This window comes from Chenopodium quinoa, unplaced genomic scaffold (genome assembly GCF_001683475.1).
Source record: "Chenopodium quinoa cultivar QQ74 unplaced genomic scaffold, ASM168347v1, whole genome shotgun sequence".
Lineage (NCBI taxonomy): Eukaryota > Viridiplantae > Streptophyta > Magnoliopsida > Caryophyllales > Amaranthaceae > Chenopodium > Chenopodium quinoa.
In genome coordinates this window covers 4498732-4516746 of record NW_018745684.1, presented here as the reverse complement: position 1 = coordinate 4516746, position 18015 = coordinate 4498732, and the positions used below count along the sequence as shown (strand labels likewise).

Here is an 18015-nt window from a genome sequence, read left to right as displayed (position 1 = left end):
CTTATCAGACGCCAATCGCCCAATTCAATGAGCATTAAATGGAAATCTCAGTTAAGGGCAATGAATCAACAACCCCTAAATCCACTACTCCACCATCCTCATCGTCCAATTTCAAATTCGCATAACGATCAGCTATCTCGTCTGCCATACTCGCCACTAACTAGCACTGGAGAAAGTAAACAAGAGTCGTCGGAACGGCAGCCAAACCCTACGCTCTAGAGAGAACGACCCTTTCTTTCGAGGGAGTTCTTGCAAAGAGAGCATGCTTTAATCAAGTTTAAATAAACTAATTTACCAGGAAAAAAAAGGAGTTTTAAATAAGTTGATGTCATAAATAATTGAAGATAAAGTCTAAGATTCTCAAATGACAAAGTTGTAATTAAATGTACAAGTAACCTTTTTTTTTTACAAATTCTTAAATAGATCTGGTTCACACAAATTTATTGTGGACCACTAAAATTAGAGATATTATGATTGTTTTATTAATAAAAAAAAGATCACTTCATTAAAATAAAGGTTATTATGTTAAAATAAAAGCGATTGTGACATTATAAAAGCTATAAGAGGTAAATTTTTTGGGATGTAAAAAGAAATAACATTAAAGGTCACACAAATTTTAATAAAGGTTACTATGTTGAAAAATAAGGATATCATGTTAAAATTACGGTCACTATGTTCCAAATAACGTTAGTTCTGCGTGTATATAAATCTCAGATATTGTGGACCAGGTCCAAACAAGAATTTCTGCATTTTTTTTGATGTAACTACGATTTTACCCCTAAAACTGCTACTACAGTACTATATTGTTATTTCAAGTAACAATTTTACATGTAATATTACAAATTTAACCCTTTGATTAACGAATTTTGTTCCTTGATATGAGAAGCTGGGGATCTGGGTCTCTGGGGCGGCCTCATAATTGAACACCATCAGAGCAACTCACTCGTTACGTTGTCGTCGTCTCACTGGGCAACCTCCTGCTCTTCCCACCATCTGCAACTTCAACTTTTACAAGGTTCGTCTTTTTTCTCCCTTAATCCTGCTAATTCATTTTCTCCTTTCATTTAACACTAAAGTTGCTTAAAATTTCTTGAAATTCGGATTTTTAATTTTAATGGGCATCAATCATTAATTTAATCATTTTTTTGGGTCTCCAATAATATTTAGCTACGGAAATTATTGATTTAGACTTGTAATTTTGCTATTAATTGTCATTTTAGTGATTTAATTTTGAAATTGGGAAATACCCAAATTCAATTTTTACCCAAAAAGTTTAAAATTTTACCTGCAATTTAGCTATGAGATTTGGATATAGGTGTTTTAATCTTTTAGGGTGTGATCCTGTTTGATTTCTAGATTATTAAGCTTAATTAGAGGTGTTTGTGTAAGTAAATTTGTTTTCTTATATGTTTTGATCATTGCTATTAGTTAAATATGCTCGAGTAATTTCAATGAGGATAACAAATTTGATTAAAATGTTAATCAATTATGATATTTCTGATTTGGGGATGAATGAATCTTCTAAATGTTGTTATCTTGTCGTTCTAATATAGATTATCCATCATGTTCGGGTTTTTGAGGTCTGAGTTTGAAGATTTGGGGCTGACTAAATTTCCTAAATTACATAGCCAGTCCACATACCTTGGTACAGTACTATGGGTTTTGTAGCAGTTTGTCTTGTTGATTGTCACAGTTTTTATATTCTCTGAGGATCATGCATAATTGTGTCAATTTGTTTAGGAGCTAATTGAATTTTGATGATTTAAGTTTGAAAAAAAAGTATGATTTAGAATTGGCTTTCAACTTACCGTTCATAAGTGATTTAGAAAATGAGTCGCCTTCAACTTCACACAACAGTACTCTACGGGTTTGTTAGTGAGAATGTAAGGAGGGGGTACTTTGAATTGTGAGTTGGGACCAGTTTGATGAAGTCGTAGAATTTCCCATCATTTGGAATTTGGATCTTGTATGAAGTAAAAATTGCAATTTCTATTTGGATTATAAGGGCTAGACTTGGGGAATACGGGCTAATATGAATTGTATGAGTATTATGATGAGTTAATGCATCTCTTGGGTAATAAAAACGTGTCTTGTAAGTTGTAACTCGCTACAATGCTTCCAATCATTGAGGACCGAACAATGTTGTGATATACATTTTTCAAGGACAACACCAAAGTTTAGGCTAGGTTTCTGAGTGCTGCAATAGGTTTTGTGGGTCTCTTGCATTTAGTTTATCAGCTTTTAACTGGTGTCTAATCCTCCATTCATCAAGTACCCATCTTTTGAATAATTTTCTATAGGGTTGTTGTTGTTGTAGTTTTGTTGCTAGTTTAAAATTATTACTTTGAGAGCCTTGTTTTTCATCCATGTGCAAAGTTATTAAATTCTACAGAAACTCGTCTGCCAAATCTCTTTTTTCCAGTTTCAAGTTGAAGGTCTTAATGCTGATTCACTGATGGATAAATGGGAGCTGCTTCGATATCCTTGTTAGTTGTTACTCTAATAGGTGATCTTCTTGCTGGCCTATTGTCATTGTGACATGGTTCATCTCAAGGATCTAGGAATTCCATGGAAGAACACAAGATTTTCATTGGTCAGGAGTTTCCTGATGTCAAGGCTTTCCGAAATGCAATTAAAGAGGCTGCTATTGCACAGCACTTTGAGCTACGTGTAATCAAAAGTGATTTAATTCGTTATATTGCAAAATGTTCTATTGGAGATTGTCCATGGCGTATCCGTGCTGTAAAGATTTCGAATTCCTCCAAGTTCACTATACGAAGTTTGGAACCTACACATACATGTGGTTGCGATGCTCAGAATGGGCATCATCAGGCTTCTATTGATTGGATTGTGCGTTTCATAGAGGAGCGCCTGCGGGATAATATAAATTACAAGCCAAAAGATATATCACATGACATTGAAAAACAATATGGGATAACAATACCTTACAAGCAAGCTTGGCGTGCTAAGGAACGGGGACTTGAAGCAATTTATGGCTCTTCTGAAGAGGGATATTGCCTTCTTCCTTCCTTCTGCGATCAGATAAAGAAATCAAATCCTGGAACTGTTGCTGAGGTTTATACTGCTTGTGCAGATAATCAGTTTCAACGTCTCTTTGTTTCTTTTTATGCATCCATTTTTGGGTTCCTGAATGGTTGCTTACCCATAGTAGGGCTTGGTGGGTTACAGCTTAAGAGCAAATATCTTGGGACCCTATTGGCAGCCACTTCTTTTGACGCTGATGGCGGGCTGTTCCCCCTTGCTTTTGCTGTTGTTGATATGGATAATGATGAGAGCTGGATGTGGTTCTTGTCAGAGTTACATAAAGCGCTAGAGATGAATACTCAGAGTATGCCACAATTTACGTTTTTGTCAGATGGATCAAAGGGTATAGTAGATGCTTTAAATCGAAAGTTCCCTAGCTCATTTCATGCTGTTTGCATGCGTCACTTGACTGAAAGTATTGGCAAGGAGTTCAAAAATTCCAGACTTGTCCATCTTCTCTGGCAAGCTGCTTATGCAACTAGTATACTTACTTTTAAAGACAAGTTGGCAGAAATTGAGGACATGTCTACTGAAGCAGCCAAATGGTTGCAAAAGTATCCTCCTCATAGTTGGGCACTTTTGTATTTTGATGGGAAAAGATATGGACATTTTTCCTCAAATGTTGAGGAATTCAATAAATGGATTACAGAAGCATGCGAACTGCCTGTTATCCAGGTGATTGAGAAGATTTACAGCAAACTGACAACCATGTTTGAAGAGCGATGTTCTAAGAGTAAGTCATGGACATCAGTTTTAGCCCCCTCTGCTGAAAAACAGTTGGAAGAAGCCGTTAACTTGGCGTCCTCTTACCAAGCCCTTCAGTCTGATGAATTTGAATTTGAAATCATATCAGCTGACCGATCAGATATTGTAAATATTGGAACTCATTGTTGTTCATGTCGGTATTGGCAGCTATATGGAATCCCATGTTCCCATGCAGTTGCAGCGCTTCTTTCTTGCAAAAAAGATCCATATGCTTTCGTAGTAAAATATTATACTGTTGAGAACTTTCGGGAGACATATATGCCCAAATTGCACCCTATCCCCAGGAAAATTGAATTGAAGAGACCTGGCCAGATTCTGGTAAATGAAGAGATGCAAGTTGTCCGACCACCCAAGTTCCGTCGCCCTCCGGGAAGGCCCGAGAAAAAGAGAATTTGTACCTATGATATAAACCGGGAGAAGCATGCTGTTCGCTGTAGTAAGTGTAACCAAACAGGGCATTACAAGACTACTTGCAAAGTAGAGTTTGCAGAAAGGTTGTAATATTATATCTCTCTGTATATTACTAGAAAGCTTGGCTATAGCAAGGATATAACATAATTGGCCTCTTTATTGGCTATGGTGACACTATCGATCTGTAAAAATCTGCACATAATTAATGATTAGGATGTTCATACGATAGTGGTAGTTATTTTTATCTTTCTCGGTCTCTCCTCTGTCAGTGTGTAGCTCAAGCTATAAGCAGTTGCTGGATTATATTAATTCTGTTGAGGATGTGCATATTTATGAGAAACCTAACTGGCTAATTTGATGCATTCACTCATCAGTTGTTGAGGTGTTTGCCCCTACATTTGCACCAGAATTTGTATACTGCAATTTCTGACTCATAACCAGGTATTTCTTATTCGTCTTCTTGATTATTGATGTTGCTTAACAACTTGATACCCATTTTGTTATTTTATTTTAGTCGATTTATGCCATTGCTCTTATGCATTCATCATTAACAATTTCTACTCAAGTAATGATTTTTATATTTTTGGAGAAAATGTTGGTCAATACAACAATGAAATTACTTTCAAATTGATGTATGCAGTTTTACCAACTCCCTGAACCCTGATCATGCAAAGTACTACAGTTACATAGAGCAGAACATGGGACTGGCCTGCTTGTCCTGGTCCAATCCTTCTGTGGTCCTGGTCATGCTCAGTTTGGGATGAAATGTCACCTGTCCTAACTCCTGAATATGCTTTTTTTTTTTTTTTTTTTTTATGAGAAGGCATGGGTTATCTAACTTATCTTTATCTGTCAACAATAACATAGGTTTGAATAGCAGTGTCTAATGAAGACGGTTGGTCAGCAGTCTGCAGAAAAACTTCATGATTCCCATTTTATTCCCTGCATTTCATTTAAACTGCTTAGTTGGATGGCTACTGCAATTTGCATGCTTCATTAGTTTCAGACTTGCTAGAGCTTGTGTTCAAGAAGGTGCAGGGCCGTGCAGCCAACAATGCAACAAGGGATTCACAGGAGGGACACTTATAATCCGATCCTCCTCCCTACGCTTAATAGTTGATTTGATTCAGAGCAGAGCAGCAATAGCTGAGGGCAAACATCTTGATGTGTTGGTAGCACTCTTCAAAACGAACTCTTGCTAATAGAATTAGTAACAGCTTTATGACACATACACGTTTTTTTGGTAAATATCACACTATATATACTTTTATATGCACCATCGTTTTAATGTGTAGAACGATTGTGAATTTTCTGCAAAACATCTATTTAAATAACTGCTGAAACTCTGGCTCAGCTCAAGATCCTATCTCAGGTGGGTTATAGCCTACTACCATAGAACCTTGTTTGATGAACGTAGCGTATTATTATGTCTAATGTATTGATCTTTATATCTTTATCATGTTAGAGTTCGTAAATTGCTATCCCCCTTGTTTTGGATTATGTTTTTATTCATTTTGCGTCATTAAGAGTTTGAGCAATTTATACCAAGGTCTGGAGCAGCTATTGAATGACCGTCTTCTGAACCTTGATTAGATAAGTACAAGCATCACGAAATCCATAATGCGTGATTAATTATCTCTAATTTCTTACTACATAAATCTATTCCTCTTTGTTATGTACCTGTATGGTGGAAGAGCAGGCCAAAAATACAATGTGGGATCATCAAAAATTAACAAACAAGCTACAAGATCTGAAAGTCATTTTAATAGCCCAGAATGATTGAACAACTTGGTGCTCAATTTGTTAAACATGGCCTTTGAGTATTGACGAGAACACATCTTCCAATCCATTCCACTGTGCATCATAGCTTTAAACTCGTTGTAGTCTATTCGACCATCCTGCATTTCGTACACAGGTATTTAGTCTTTGCCACTAGGCCAATGCCTCGTTGGTTACTATTTTAGGTGTATATGAGGAGGAAGATTACCTTATTCAAGTCTGCATCGAAAAGAATATCTCGTATGACTTGCTCATTTTTGGTACCTTCATTGGCATCATCTGAAAGCAACTCTTCTTTTAACTCTTCAAACTCAATGTAGCCGCTATGATCCTTGTCAAAGTACTTGAAAGCGCGTTGAAGATGTTCGTCATCACCCATCTTTTGGAGGTGGATTGATAGTGTTAAGAATTCTCCACAATCTAAGGTTCCATTCCCATCCAAATCCGCCTATACGAATTAGAAGAGAATACAATAAGGTTTTACGACTTGTTTGATAAGCGGTATTAAATGATAGTAATACTAACGGAACTCCATCAATCATAGTCTCGTACACTTGAATTATAAGGTGATTATTTACGGATTAACATCTATATAACGAAAAACTTACAGCATCTAGGATCATTTGAACATCGGAATCAGGAAGAACATGTCCAAGCTTAAGAAGGCCTTGTTTGAGCTCTTCAAAGCTCAAGCTCCCGTTCTTATCGGTGTCCATCATATTAAAAGTTCTTCTTAGCTTTTCTACTTGTTCATCTGGTAAAGTATCTGCTACAACCTACATTCAACAAAAATAAACTCAATTTTTTTTTTCTTTTTTCGCGCTATTCAAAGTATCTTAAGCCTGAGGTGATTATTTACGGATTAGCATTTTTATGATTAGGTTTACACACTAATTATATGGGATCGTGAGTCAATTAGTGTAGGAACTTTTTATCATCTAAACCTTTATCACCTCGGGAGTTTTATTGTAATTGATTATCTTTGTACAAAGTGATAGCATAAACACGTAGGAGTACAAACTAGGTTTTTAGTACTTACTCTCAAAACTTTCTTCTTGAATTTGTTCATTAAGGAGAATTGCTTGATCCTTGTTCTCACATTATGGCCTAATGGAACATCGGCATTGTTGTTGGCATTTTTCATCCAAGGGTGTTCTTCATTTCACGTGTAGAAAAAACCATCAAAAGATTTAGTAAACATTATTGAAGTTATTCAATTCGATGGATGACTATCTCAACACACTTACTACATCCATCTGGATTTAATTGTTACATTACTAGTTGAAATCATTTTCAATGTTTGAACAAGACTATTAAAAAGCCTTACCTAGGACTTCATCGACAGTCATTCGACTGTAAGGATTTTGATCAAGCATATGCTTTACAAGATCCTTTGCTAGTGGAGATACTCTTGGCCATGGATCTCTATCAAAATCAATCACTCCTTTTACAATTGCTTGTGCTATTCCTTCTTCGGTCTCTACATGTGTAGAAAAGTTGAACCATGTTAGTCTACATATGCTTGTGATCATTTAAAATTAAATTACATCTGTCTAGACTTAGTAGTCACATCACCAATTCCAAATGTACTATCTACGTGATTATTGATAGATAATGTCATCGATTTAAACGAGGCTAAGAAAATCACCTGCCCAAAAGGGGGGAACTCCACAAAGTAATATGTAAAGGATAACGCCTGCACTCCATACATCGATCTCGGGTCCATAATTCCTTCTTAGAACTTCAGGTGCCATGTAATATGGACTTCCCACAATCTCGTTGAATCGCTGACCTAAAACCATTTACATTTATACCTTAGTAATTCATAAAAAATTAGAAATACAAAATACTCCGTATATAATAAGAAAATTTAATTTGAAAACAAAATGAAGATAGTTTTAACAATATTCGAATAAGGCCAATTTTTCCTAAATTATATGCAGATGTTTGTAATTCATGCTTATAAAAATACCCGGCTCGAAAAAAATGGAGAGCCCAAAATCAATTGCTTTAAGGGCAGCGTTTTCATTTTTGTTCGCAAACAAGAAATTTTCAGGCTTGAGATCCCGGTGTATGACTCCATGTGCATGGCAAACCTACATGTAACAATACAAACAATTCATTACAATTCGGAATTTTCAAAATCAAATACGCGCATATTTTACAAACATGCATTATCATACGTGCATTTTAAAAATGATGCGACTATTTCTAAACAGATCAGAGGTAGTATTTCATCACACACGAATTACCTTAACGACTTGCAAAATTGTCCTAACAACTTGAGAAGCAGCCCTCTCACAATAATGTCCCCTAGAAACAATCCTATCAAAAAGCTCACCACCTTCACATAATTCCATGACCAAATAAACAGCCTCTTTATCTTCATAAGCCTCTTGAAATGCAACAATATTAGGGTGCTTAGGAAAATGTCTCATTATCTCAACCTCCCTTCGAACATCCTCGATGTCAACCTCCGTCCTAAGCTTGCTCTTCGATATCGTTTTGCAAGCGTAGTTCTCCCCGGTATCAAGCTCCGTGCATAGGTAGGTCACCCCAAACTCCCCCCTTCCTAACTCCTTCCCAAACGCGTACTTTTGTTTTATGTTGTTCCCTATGCATGAGTCTCCTAACACGGTGATCAACCTCGAGTTGGTGGTTGATGACCTTGATTTCCTCCCTGGCACGTTGTTGTGATCCTCCGGTAAGCCCCGGGATCTCTTCGAGCCATTCTTGACATCGCCTTTTCTTCTTAGGTGTCTTGATCCATTAGGGGGGAATGTTGAAATGCAACCTCCCATTTTTAGGGAAGGTTGTCTATAAGTTTAAAGACCTTTTTTCTTTTGTTTTTGAAGGAGGAAATAGATTTAGGTTAAAAGGAAGACAAAGAGGAAGAGAAAATGGAGAAAATTTGTGATGGTATAAAAATGAAAAAGAGGAAATTAAAGAAAAAGAGGAGGAAAAAAAAAAAAAAAGAAAAAGAAAAAAAACGGATGAGAAAATGAGAGGATATATTTTTATGTAAATGGTTGGTGACATCTATATGAAGTTGGAAGCCTTCCTTTTTCCTAGGGAAATTGTTTGAATTTAGACATTTTTGTGTTATTAACAATAATTTGGTTACAATGTTGTTAGGTGTTTTTGATTAGGTTTTCTTGTTTTACATTGTTTTTTGAAAGCTGTTACATACTCATCTTTTTGTGACTTTGTCTCACAATAGTTGTCCATTTTAAATTCAATTTGTTAAGTTTGACTTGTTTTAATACTCCTTTTAGTGACTCTTTTGTTAAAAATAAGTTTTCTTCAATCCGCCTTGCTTTCACCATTTTGTTATTCCAATCATATTATCAAATGGTTTACATTATTTGAATTTTTGTACACATACAAAATCCACTTTGATCAATTTTTTTTTTACTAATATAGGAAAACGAAGATGATCGGTTTATTTTAATGTGTAGTTTCAAAATATTAATTCTTTTTAATTTTTATCACTTTGAAGTAAATAATTAAAGATATTAATTATTATAGTTGTGTATTTGTAACAATAAGCATGTGATGCATGTTATACGGGACATAAATAGTTTATATTTTAACATGATTTATTACTACAAATATGTTATGCCAATTCAATTATAACAATTTTTAATAGTTGTACGTGTATAGTATCAATACGACAATCATACAATGTACTAATATCATAATCACCAACATACAATTACATAGTTGTAATGTAGCAAAATCTACTAAAATTTGATTCCTTCATAAGATCCAATTAGTCACATGCATTACCTTATGACCAATATCTATTGTACAACAACAAGACTAATACTACCAATCACCCGTAAGTAGACTTAATACACATAACAACGGGAATATATTCTACGAAGTACATATCAATTCAAAAGAACCTCTCTTCACGAGACGAAATTTTTAAATATCTCGACTATTTCAAACCCTAGCTATCTCATAGCCAGATTCGCGATGTATTGTTGTTGTTGTCGTCGTCCTAGTCGCTCATCCTTACGACTACATAACTTGTTATTAACATCTTTTCACGATCGATTGTTGTGAAATTGACGGGAACGAAAAAGTGAGCCCATGTAGGAGGACAAAAAATAGGTGGGAAACTACAAGAATCATGAAGCAAGAAAGCAACAGAGTAACTCCATTGATACTCCAACATTTGCAACATCAAATAAATAAAACCCATTATTGATATTGCAATACACAAACATATTTCTTCTGATCCCATTATATTGCTAACTTAACTTTTCTTTTAATTTTCTAGAGAGAGAAAGGGGTAGAGAGAGAAAGATGATTATAATTTAGTTAGAGAAAGATGATTATAATTTAGTTAGAGAAAAATGTCACCATAATTATAGTAAAATGATAGAAAGGTGAATTCAATGTACCTTGAAAATGCATGAATTAATTCTAGAAAATTGTAAATTTGTTGTATTTTATCAAGTTCAATGGATTTGATAAATTAGAAGATAGGGAAGCACATGTGGTGTAGGGGTGGACCAAGTGGGATGCAATTATTTTTAATTTTTATAGTCTAAAATATGGTATTCGTGTGCACATCAAATAATATTTGTTAATCATATGATACAAATAATTATACTAAATTTGGACCGCACACAAATTTTGGTTATCATAGATTCAAATGAATGATTATATATTACTACATAGTATTTTATCAAATGAATGATTATTAAGTAGCGAAATTGCCTATTCAAATTGAGAATATGATGATTCTTTAGTAATATATAAGTGGCAACGAAGAGAAGTGGCATTAAAGAAGGACCTAGAGGTAAAAGGGTGCATATATCATATATGTGAAGCATATCATGCGCATGGTGCCTCCCTAGAGCCATCATTGGACAAAAATTACTCGTTCCCTACTCAGTGTTGCCTCTTGCTTTTATGTTTATGTGTTGTTGTGGGTAGATATTTCGAAAGTGTGTCGCTGCGTGTATTAAATCATCTTATCTTTTTAGACATTACAAGAAACTCGGTGATTCAAACCCGCTTGTGTTCGCTTTGACTAGCTCGACCGTCACTGACCCCAAAAACCTACATGTCCCGTTTCTATCGCCAATAGGAAAGAGTTTTATCTCATAAGTCATATGTCATCTGTGTTGCTATGTGCTCCCAATCACGTTCCCAACTAACGCTTGCATCGTTGTCGATAAATAGGCAAGTGTGCGCCACACGATTTAGTCCTTTAAGCTTACAAAGCACGGACACACCATTCAATTGTAATGGATATACGGTTTTCAACTCTGACACACATAGCACACATTAACCTATGTAGTGCCATGTTGGACACATATATAATCAATCAACATCAATATATATATTAAAATTATTAAAACTCATGACAAGACATGTTATTTTGCCATGTGTCAACAATTTTGCCATTTGGCATATGATGTGACGCCACATCATATTAGTCCATTAATGATTGAAAAATTCCATGCATTAACCTCCATGTATTAATGTTTAGTTTAATTGGAAATCTCTTCATATGCATAACACCCTATTGAAATTTCCCTTGGAATGTAACTCCTTAATAATTGCACATTAATAAAATTTATAAGAAATTAAACATTACTCCATTTTTTTGTGAATTAATTCATTAAATTGTAATTATAGAGTCAAAGATTTGATTTATATATATTTTACAATTGTTATTATAGTGTAATTTTTTTTGTTCATTATGGAGTAGTATATATATTGACATCAAATTTATACAGATTTGATTTATCAAATATTTTTTTCCACAACGGATTGATTTATCATTTACCCTACATTTATTAATTCAAAAAATTATTCTTATAGTCAAAACAGCTCATACAAACAACAAACTACTTAAGCTATCATTTTTAATAAAAAATAAAAAAAATAAAAATAAAAAAAAACCACCTTTTAAGCTCTCAGTGACAAAAAACCCTAAATATATATAGTTCGATTAAAGTAATAAATTTATAAAGACCCGGAGCATCGCTCAGGCCAATAACTAGTTATGTCTAATTTTTATTTATATATTTGGACACTTGGACTCTTACCATATCCTTTTTTTTATTTGGTGAAAGAGAGGGAACCAAGCCCGAAACAAAGCAAAAGCACAAACAAAAAACTAAAAACAAAAGAAAAGCAAACAAAAACGAAAAAACAAAATAAAACACTTGAACTGAGCCTTGTCCAAGGGAACAAGTCTAGCTCTAGCAACTCCGCTCAAATCCTCCAATAAAACGGCCCGTAGATCCTCTGGGATCTCCTCAAAGATGACCATCTTCTGCATCGAGTTGACGCCAAAATTAGCTAGTCAGTCCGTAGCCCGGTTAGCCTCTCTATAGCAGTGACTTATCTTCACTTTCCAACCTTCTCGTGCAATCATGGATTTGCATTTGCGAATGATGTTAATGAAAGGAGAGTTAGTTGGGGCAAGGCTCAACTAACATTTGGATAGCAAACTCCGAATCTAAGGACACTTGAACAAGTCTATGGCCAGCATTCTAAGTTATTGCTAATCCACGAAGCACACCAAGAAACTCAGCCTTGTTGTTCGAACATATGCCACAGTTGGTACCAAACACCTCGAAAATTTCCCCATTGCAGCCTCTAATTAAACCTCCAGCACCTGTTGGCCTGGGTTTCCTTTCGAAGCTCCGTTAGTGTTAAGGCACACCTACCCCACACAAGGCAACTCCCAACGAATATACTTCTCTACCCTTCTCCCTGAGCCACCTGGATTATACAAAAGAGGGATGTCCATCGCACGATTGATGTCCAAAATTCTAGCCATGATAAAAGCACCTTGATCTGGAGGAATGCTAGGTGATTGAGAAAATATTTTCTCATTTCTCCAGCGCCATAACCACCAACAAGTAACCATAAATGTTACCTTTCGAGCTTCTCCTTCAAGGGACTGCCTAGTTTCAATGTTGAACATGATCCATTCTCCACACAGCATAGAATTGTAGATCATATTATCATCCTACCCAAGCCTTCTCCACACCATCATCGTAGCGGGGCATACCCGTAGAATGTGATTAACACTCTCTTCATTTGCTCTACACACTCCACATCTCGGGTCATTAGTCATCTTGCGAGTAAACCGAATAGCATTACTCATGAGCCTATCTCTAACTGCTATCCAAGTAAACATTCTTATTTTTTGCGGCACACGAGCTCTCCAAATAGCCTTCCAGCCTTGGCTTTCACGATTAGGCACCTCCTCCTTGTTCCTAATAATCTTGATAGCAGATGAGATAGTAAAACCACCGGAAGGGTTGCCATTCCAATGAAGGCCATCAATCAGATCTTCATCATTTAAGACCTCAAGAGAAGCTACCATTTCCAGCACCTCAGCATTCAAAAAATTCCCAAATAATTCATATCTCCACCCCGAATTAAAGTCCCAGTAATTGCAAACTGGATCTTCAATCATCTCCAAAGGTGGCTTTGGGTTGGCCAATTCATACAAGGTCTCAGAGGAAGCCTAGCGATGCGTCCAAAATGCAATTTTATCACCACTACCCACCGCCATGCTTATTCCCTACTTGAGAGCATCAACATTCTCTACAATGCCCTTCCAAACATTAGATGCATCCGCCTTCACCTTGAACATTTTGAGATCACACCTTCCACCACAATATTTATTGCGCAAAATACGAGACCAAAGCGAATTAGGTTCAGTGAGAACCCTCCATCCTAACTTAGCTAAAAATAGCCGTGTTAGCTTGTCTCAGCGATCTAAGGCCCAAAGCCCCTTCACTTTTTGATTTAGTGACGGTTTCCCAGGCCACAAGATGAGCTTTTCTGTGCTCTTCATCATTACCCCACAAGAATACTCCTAGTCTTCTTATCGATCTCGTCACAAGTAGCCTTAGGAAGCTTTGTAGTTTGCATAGTAAAATACGGCACTAAAGAGAGGCAGGCCTGTGCCAATGTACTCCTACCTGCTAGCGAAAGAATTTTCAATTTCCAGCTGGCTAATTTCGAATTTATCTTCTCAATCAAGTACCGGTAGTCTTGCTTGGTAGTCCTTCCATTAATAGTTGGTACTCCCAAGTAACGTACCATATCTTCTGTGTAAGTCATTCCCAAAGTATCACAAATAGCCTGTCGAACATCTCCATCTGTGTTGCTCGAGGAAAAAGCACATGACTTTTCATAGCTCACTTTTCTTCTGGAAGCTCTACAAAATCTATCTAGGCAATTTTTCATACAAAAAGCTTGATCAATCGATGCATCACAAAAAAGAATTAGATCATCCGCAAAAGCAAGATGGGAGACCTGCGACCCTTTCCTACAAGCTCTAATTGCCTTCCAACCTCCAACCTTAACCTCATGTTCAATTAAATGCGCTAATCTCTCCATACAAATCACATAGAGATAAGGAGAGAGGGGATCACCTTGCCTAATGCTACAACTCGGGGTGAAACTAGAAATCGGCTCGCCATTCCAAAGAATTTGTAACTTTGTCGATGTTATACAATTCATAACAATGTCAACCATTGACTGCGGAAGTCTAAGCTCTAACAATGACTCTCTAATGAACGACCACCGGAGCCTATCGTAAGCCTTCTCAAAATCAATTTTCACCGCCATTAACCCTTGCTTTCCTTGCTTCTTCCTCATCAAATGCAGCATCTCTTGCACTATAATGATATTATCAGTGATTTGTCGCTTGGGAACGAAACTACACTATTTCGGGGAAATAAGAGTCGACAAAAGTGGCTTTAAACGATTGACAATCACTTTGCTAACGATCTTGTAAGTGATGCTACAAAGACCAATTGGTCTAAAATGGTTCGGCTTTCGAGGTGAGTCCATCTTTGGAATTAGCACCAAAAATGCATCATTGAGTCCCTTTGGGAACGATTTCCCATCTAAAACATCCTTGACTAGCTTGATAACACTTGGAGCCACAAGTTGCCAATAATGTTGGAAAAAGAGGGGTTGCAAACCATCGGGGCCAGGTGCCTTAAACGGTTTCATCCCAAATAATGCACGCTTCACTTCGTTTCCAGTAAAAGGTCGAGAAATTAAATCTCGATCTTCCTGACTAATGAAGGGAAACTGATCTAGCAGAAGTCTCTCGCCTGTGAAGGACTCGGTTCTTCTTGAAACAGATTATTCCAATAATTCAAAACCATTTCCTTGACATGCGTAGGGCAAGTAATCCACACATCATCCGCATCTTTAAGAGATTCAATTCGATTTTGTCTGCAACGAATGATTGTGGACAGATGGTAATACTTAGTATTGCGGTCCCCATCTCGAAGACTATCAACTCTCGACTTTTGAAACCATAAAATCTCCTCCTGATTTAAAATCTCATCCATCTCCCTTCTCAGTTTCATTTCGAGTTTGATGAGATGTCTATCTTTACCGGCTACTAGTCGTTTTTGTACTCCTTCAAGCCTCGTCCATAGCTTCGATTTTTTCCTAAAAATATTATGGAAAATTTCTTTATTCCAGGTAGCCAAAAATTCTGCAAAAGTACGGAGGAAAAGAATGATGGGAGAACTGATATCCCATTTTGAATGAATAAACTCATCAAATTTCGCATGATTCATCCACGCAGCTTGAAAGCAAAAAGGCTTTAAAGACAAGGGTATAGGAGCGAAGCCATTTGTGCTAATTAGAATAGGGTAATGATTACTCTTTGATTTAGGGAGATTTCGCAGGGCTCCTTCATCAAATCGAACTCTCCATGCTTCATTTACCAAACCCCTATCTAATCTAGCCAATTTAAAAGACTCAAGAAAATTGTTTGAAACCAAGTGTGAACAGGACTTGAACACCTCAAATCGAACAATTCATTTTTATCAATCCATTCCGCAAAAGCTCTACATCTTCGAACCATCTCAGACCCACCTGCACCATTTCTCTCGCTCATACTCGTAGTCTCATTGAAGTCACCTGCAATTAGCCACAGACCCGAGTAATTATGCTTGATGTGCTCCAAATCTTCCCACAAATTCTTTCGAAGTATAATATCCGGGCTTGCATACACCGCCGAAAACAGCCACGGTGCTTCACCATGCTTCTTGATTTCCACTGTAAGATGCTGCGTATGGCTGCCAAATTCTAAGATCGTCACTAACTAACTCGGTTCTCTAAAATAACCATATACCTCCTACGAAGCCCTGAGCTTCTACACGCATTTGACCAGAAAATCCAATGCTATCACAAATTCATTTTGCTTGCTCCCCACTTAGATGAGTCTCAACCAACGCTAAGACCGTTGGATTATTAATGCGGACTATTTCTCTAATCAGAGTGACTTTGTTCCCTGCTCCCTGAACATTCCAAATCATTATTTTAAAGGACATATTAAATTCTGAAAAGATAGGAAAGTGGTCGTAAACGTTCAAAGGAATGTTAGGCAAAGTGAAAGATACGCTTCCCTCAGCGCTCTTATCGGACCGTTCGTCACGTACAGAATCTGAAACGTAGCCATCATATCCGGAGGATTGTGTTCCAGTGGCAAGTACGTGTTCACTTCGAACACAAATTTGTTCGCTAGAGGATGACATGACACCATCGATGGACCCTCTGTTTGATAATCGATGAACAGGTCGAACGTTAGGGGGATCCGGGTCTCCAGGCATGTTGGAATGCTTTGCCAATTCATGAGGGACTTCCAATCTACCAGCACTCTCTGAACCAAATTGATTGCGCAAGGCTGAAGGGGTTGACGAAGCTATCTCCACAAAATTCTCCTTACCCGAATTCGATTTTGAAAGTGAATAAGGTCTGGAAAATTTGGAAGAGGAATTATTATTATTCTTCTTAATTACGCAAGTAGTACTAGGAAACGAATCATTATTTTTCATTGAGAGGGGGATTCTTTGCCTAATATCTTTATCTTTATTAAGCTGTAAAGATAATTTTTCCTTAGATAACAATCTACTGCCCATAACCAAATCATTATTGTTTCCAACATTATCTTTTTTCAGTTGGGAAATATTGCCAAGATCAACTGCTGATTGGTCCATAATATTCTGTTCCTCTCCATTAAAGGAGTTAAGATTTTCAATTGCCATATCTTGACCCTCCCCCAAATTTATCATATCCTCCTTCATTGCTTCTATATCTTCCTCCTTGTCCAAAATAGGACTTTCCTTAGTTTGATTCCTAGGCAAGGACTCTGAAATCGGCTCCATATCTTCCTCAATATGTAACACACCAAATCTAGACCCTTTGCTGCTCTGGTGAGTCACCTGGGTTTGGCCTAGGCACCCACTGCCCACCCTTCTTGGCCTGACTAGACTTTTGCTAGTCGTTCTTATGTTGATCATGAGAATTTTGCCTACTTCTTGCCCCAACTCCATCCTTGTGGCCGAATTTCCGCAAAGACCTTTGCACAATCATCCAAGCTCCATAAGTGTCATGGATTTCTGGACGACAATCTTTGCCTGGTTGATTACCCATATTCACCACTGAGTTTACATCCGACACCTTCGAGTTCCCTGTAATTCCAGCAGCAAAATTGCCACATTGATCATATTTATGGCCTAGCTTGCCACACTGAAAGCATATATATAAGCCTCAAACCATCGAATTGTATCTTCCAAATCCTTCCACTCATTCGAAACTTAGCCAACAAAGGTTTGGTTAAATCTACTTCAATACTAAATCGAACAAATTGGCCACGATTTTTGGACTCTGTATGTTTATCAATGCGGATTACCTTTCCAATTTTCAAACCAATCTTGCGCAAAAAATCATTGTCGAAATATTCGACCAAGAGATTAGGAGTTCTAACCCACGCCATCAGCTTCTTGATAGGTTCCTCATCTGGGATGAAGTTTGGAACCCATTTTTGAATATTCAAATAACTATCTCTAATAATCCACGGTCCTTGAGTCATAACATAATCATAATATTCCAAATTGTTGAATCTCACAATATAATAAGCACAACCTACATCTGTTAAGGCACTATCACCATTTAAGCTCCATTTTAATCTCAATCTTCAAACAAGGACTTCATACC

General features: G+C 36.8%; 2 protein-coding genes across 2 annotated transcripts; one reads left to right on the top strand and one right to left on the bottom strand.

Moving 5' to 3' along the window:
• Positions 1 to 866: 866 nt before the first annotated feature.
• On the top strand, positions 867 to 4469 carry LOC110717452. The gene is made up of 2 exons (XM_021896152.1): positions 867 to 1015; positions 2423 to 4469. Exon 2 carries the CDS (start codon positions 2569 to 2571, stop codon positions 4309 to 4311), a length of 1743 nt encoding a protein of 580 aa, XP_021751844.1. The 5' UTR covers positions 867 to 1015; positions 2423 to 2568; the 3' UTR covers positions 4312 to 4469.
• Positions 4470 to 5804: 1335 nt separating this feature from the next.
• On the bottom strand, positions 5805 to 9296 carry LOC110717453 (calcium-dependent protein kinase 24-like). Its single transcript, XM_021896153.1, has 8 exons — positions 8253 to 9296; positions 7973 to 8096; positions 7649 to 7792; positions 7328 to 7480; positions 7040 to 7155; positions 6609 to 6776; positions 6209 to 6448; positions 5805 to 6119 (listed from the first exon to the last, which is right to left on the bottom strand). Exons 1-8 carry the CDS (start codon positions 8799 to 8801, stop codon positions 5979 to 5981), a joined length of 1635 nt encoding a protein of 544 aa, XP_021751845.1. The 5' UTR covers positions 8802 to 9296; the 3' UTR covers positions 5805 to 5978.
• Positions 9297 to 18015: the final 8719 nt, after the last annotated feature.

Excerpts from the sequence above, each read along its gene's own strand:
- LOC110717453 (XM_021896153.1), bottom strand. The coding sequence starts at position 8,801 with ATGGGAGGTTGCATTTCAACATTCCCCCCTAATGGATCAAGACACCTA. Across the intron at positions 7,156-7,327 it reads GACTGTCGATGAAGTCCTAG|AACACCCTTGGATGAAAAAT; the intron begins GTAAGGCTTTTT and ends CGTGAAATGAAG. Across the intron at positions 6,449-6,608 it reads TTCAAATGATCCTAGATGCT|GCGGATTTGGATGGGAATGG; the intron begins GTAAGTTTTTCG and ends TAATTCGTATAG.
- LOC110717452 (XM_021896152.1), top strand. The coding sequence starts at position 2,569 with ATGGAAGAACACAAGATTTTCATTGGTCAGGAGTTTCCTGATGTCAAG.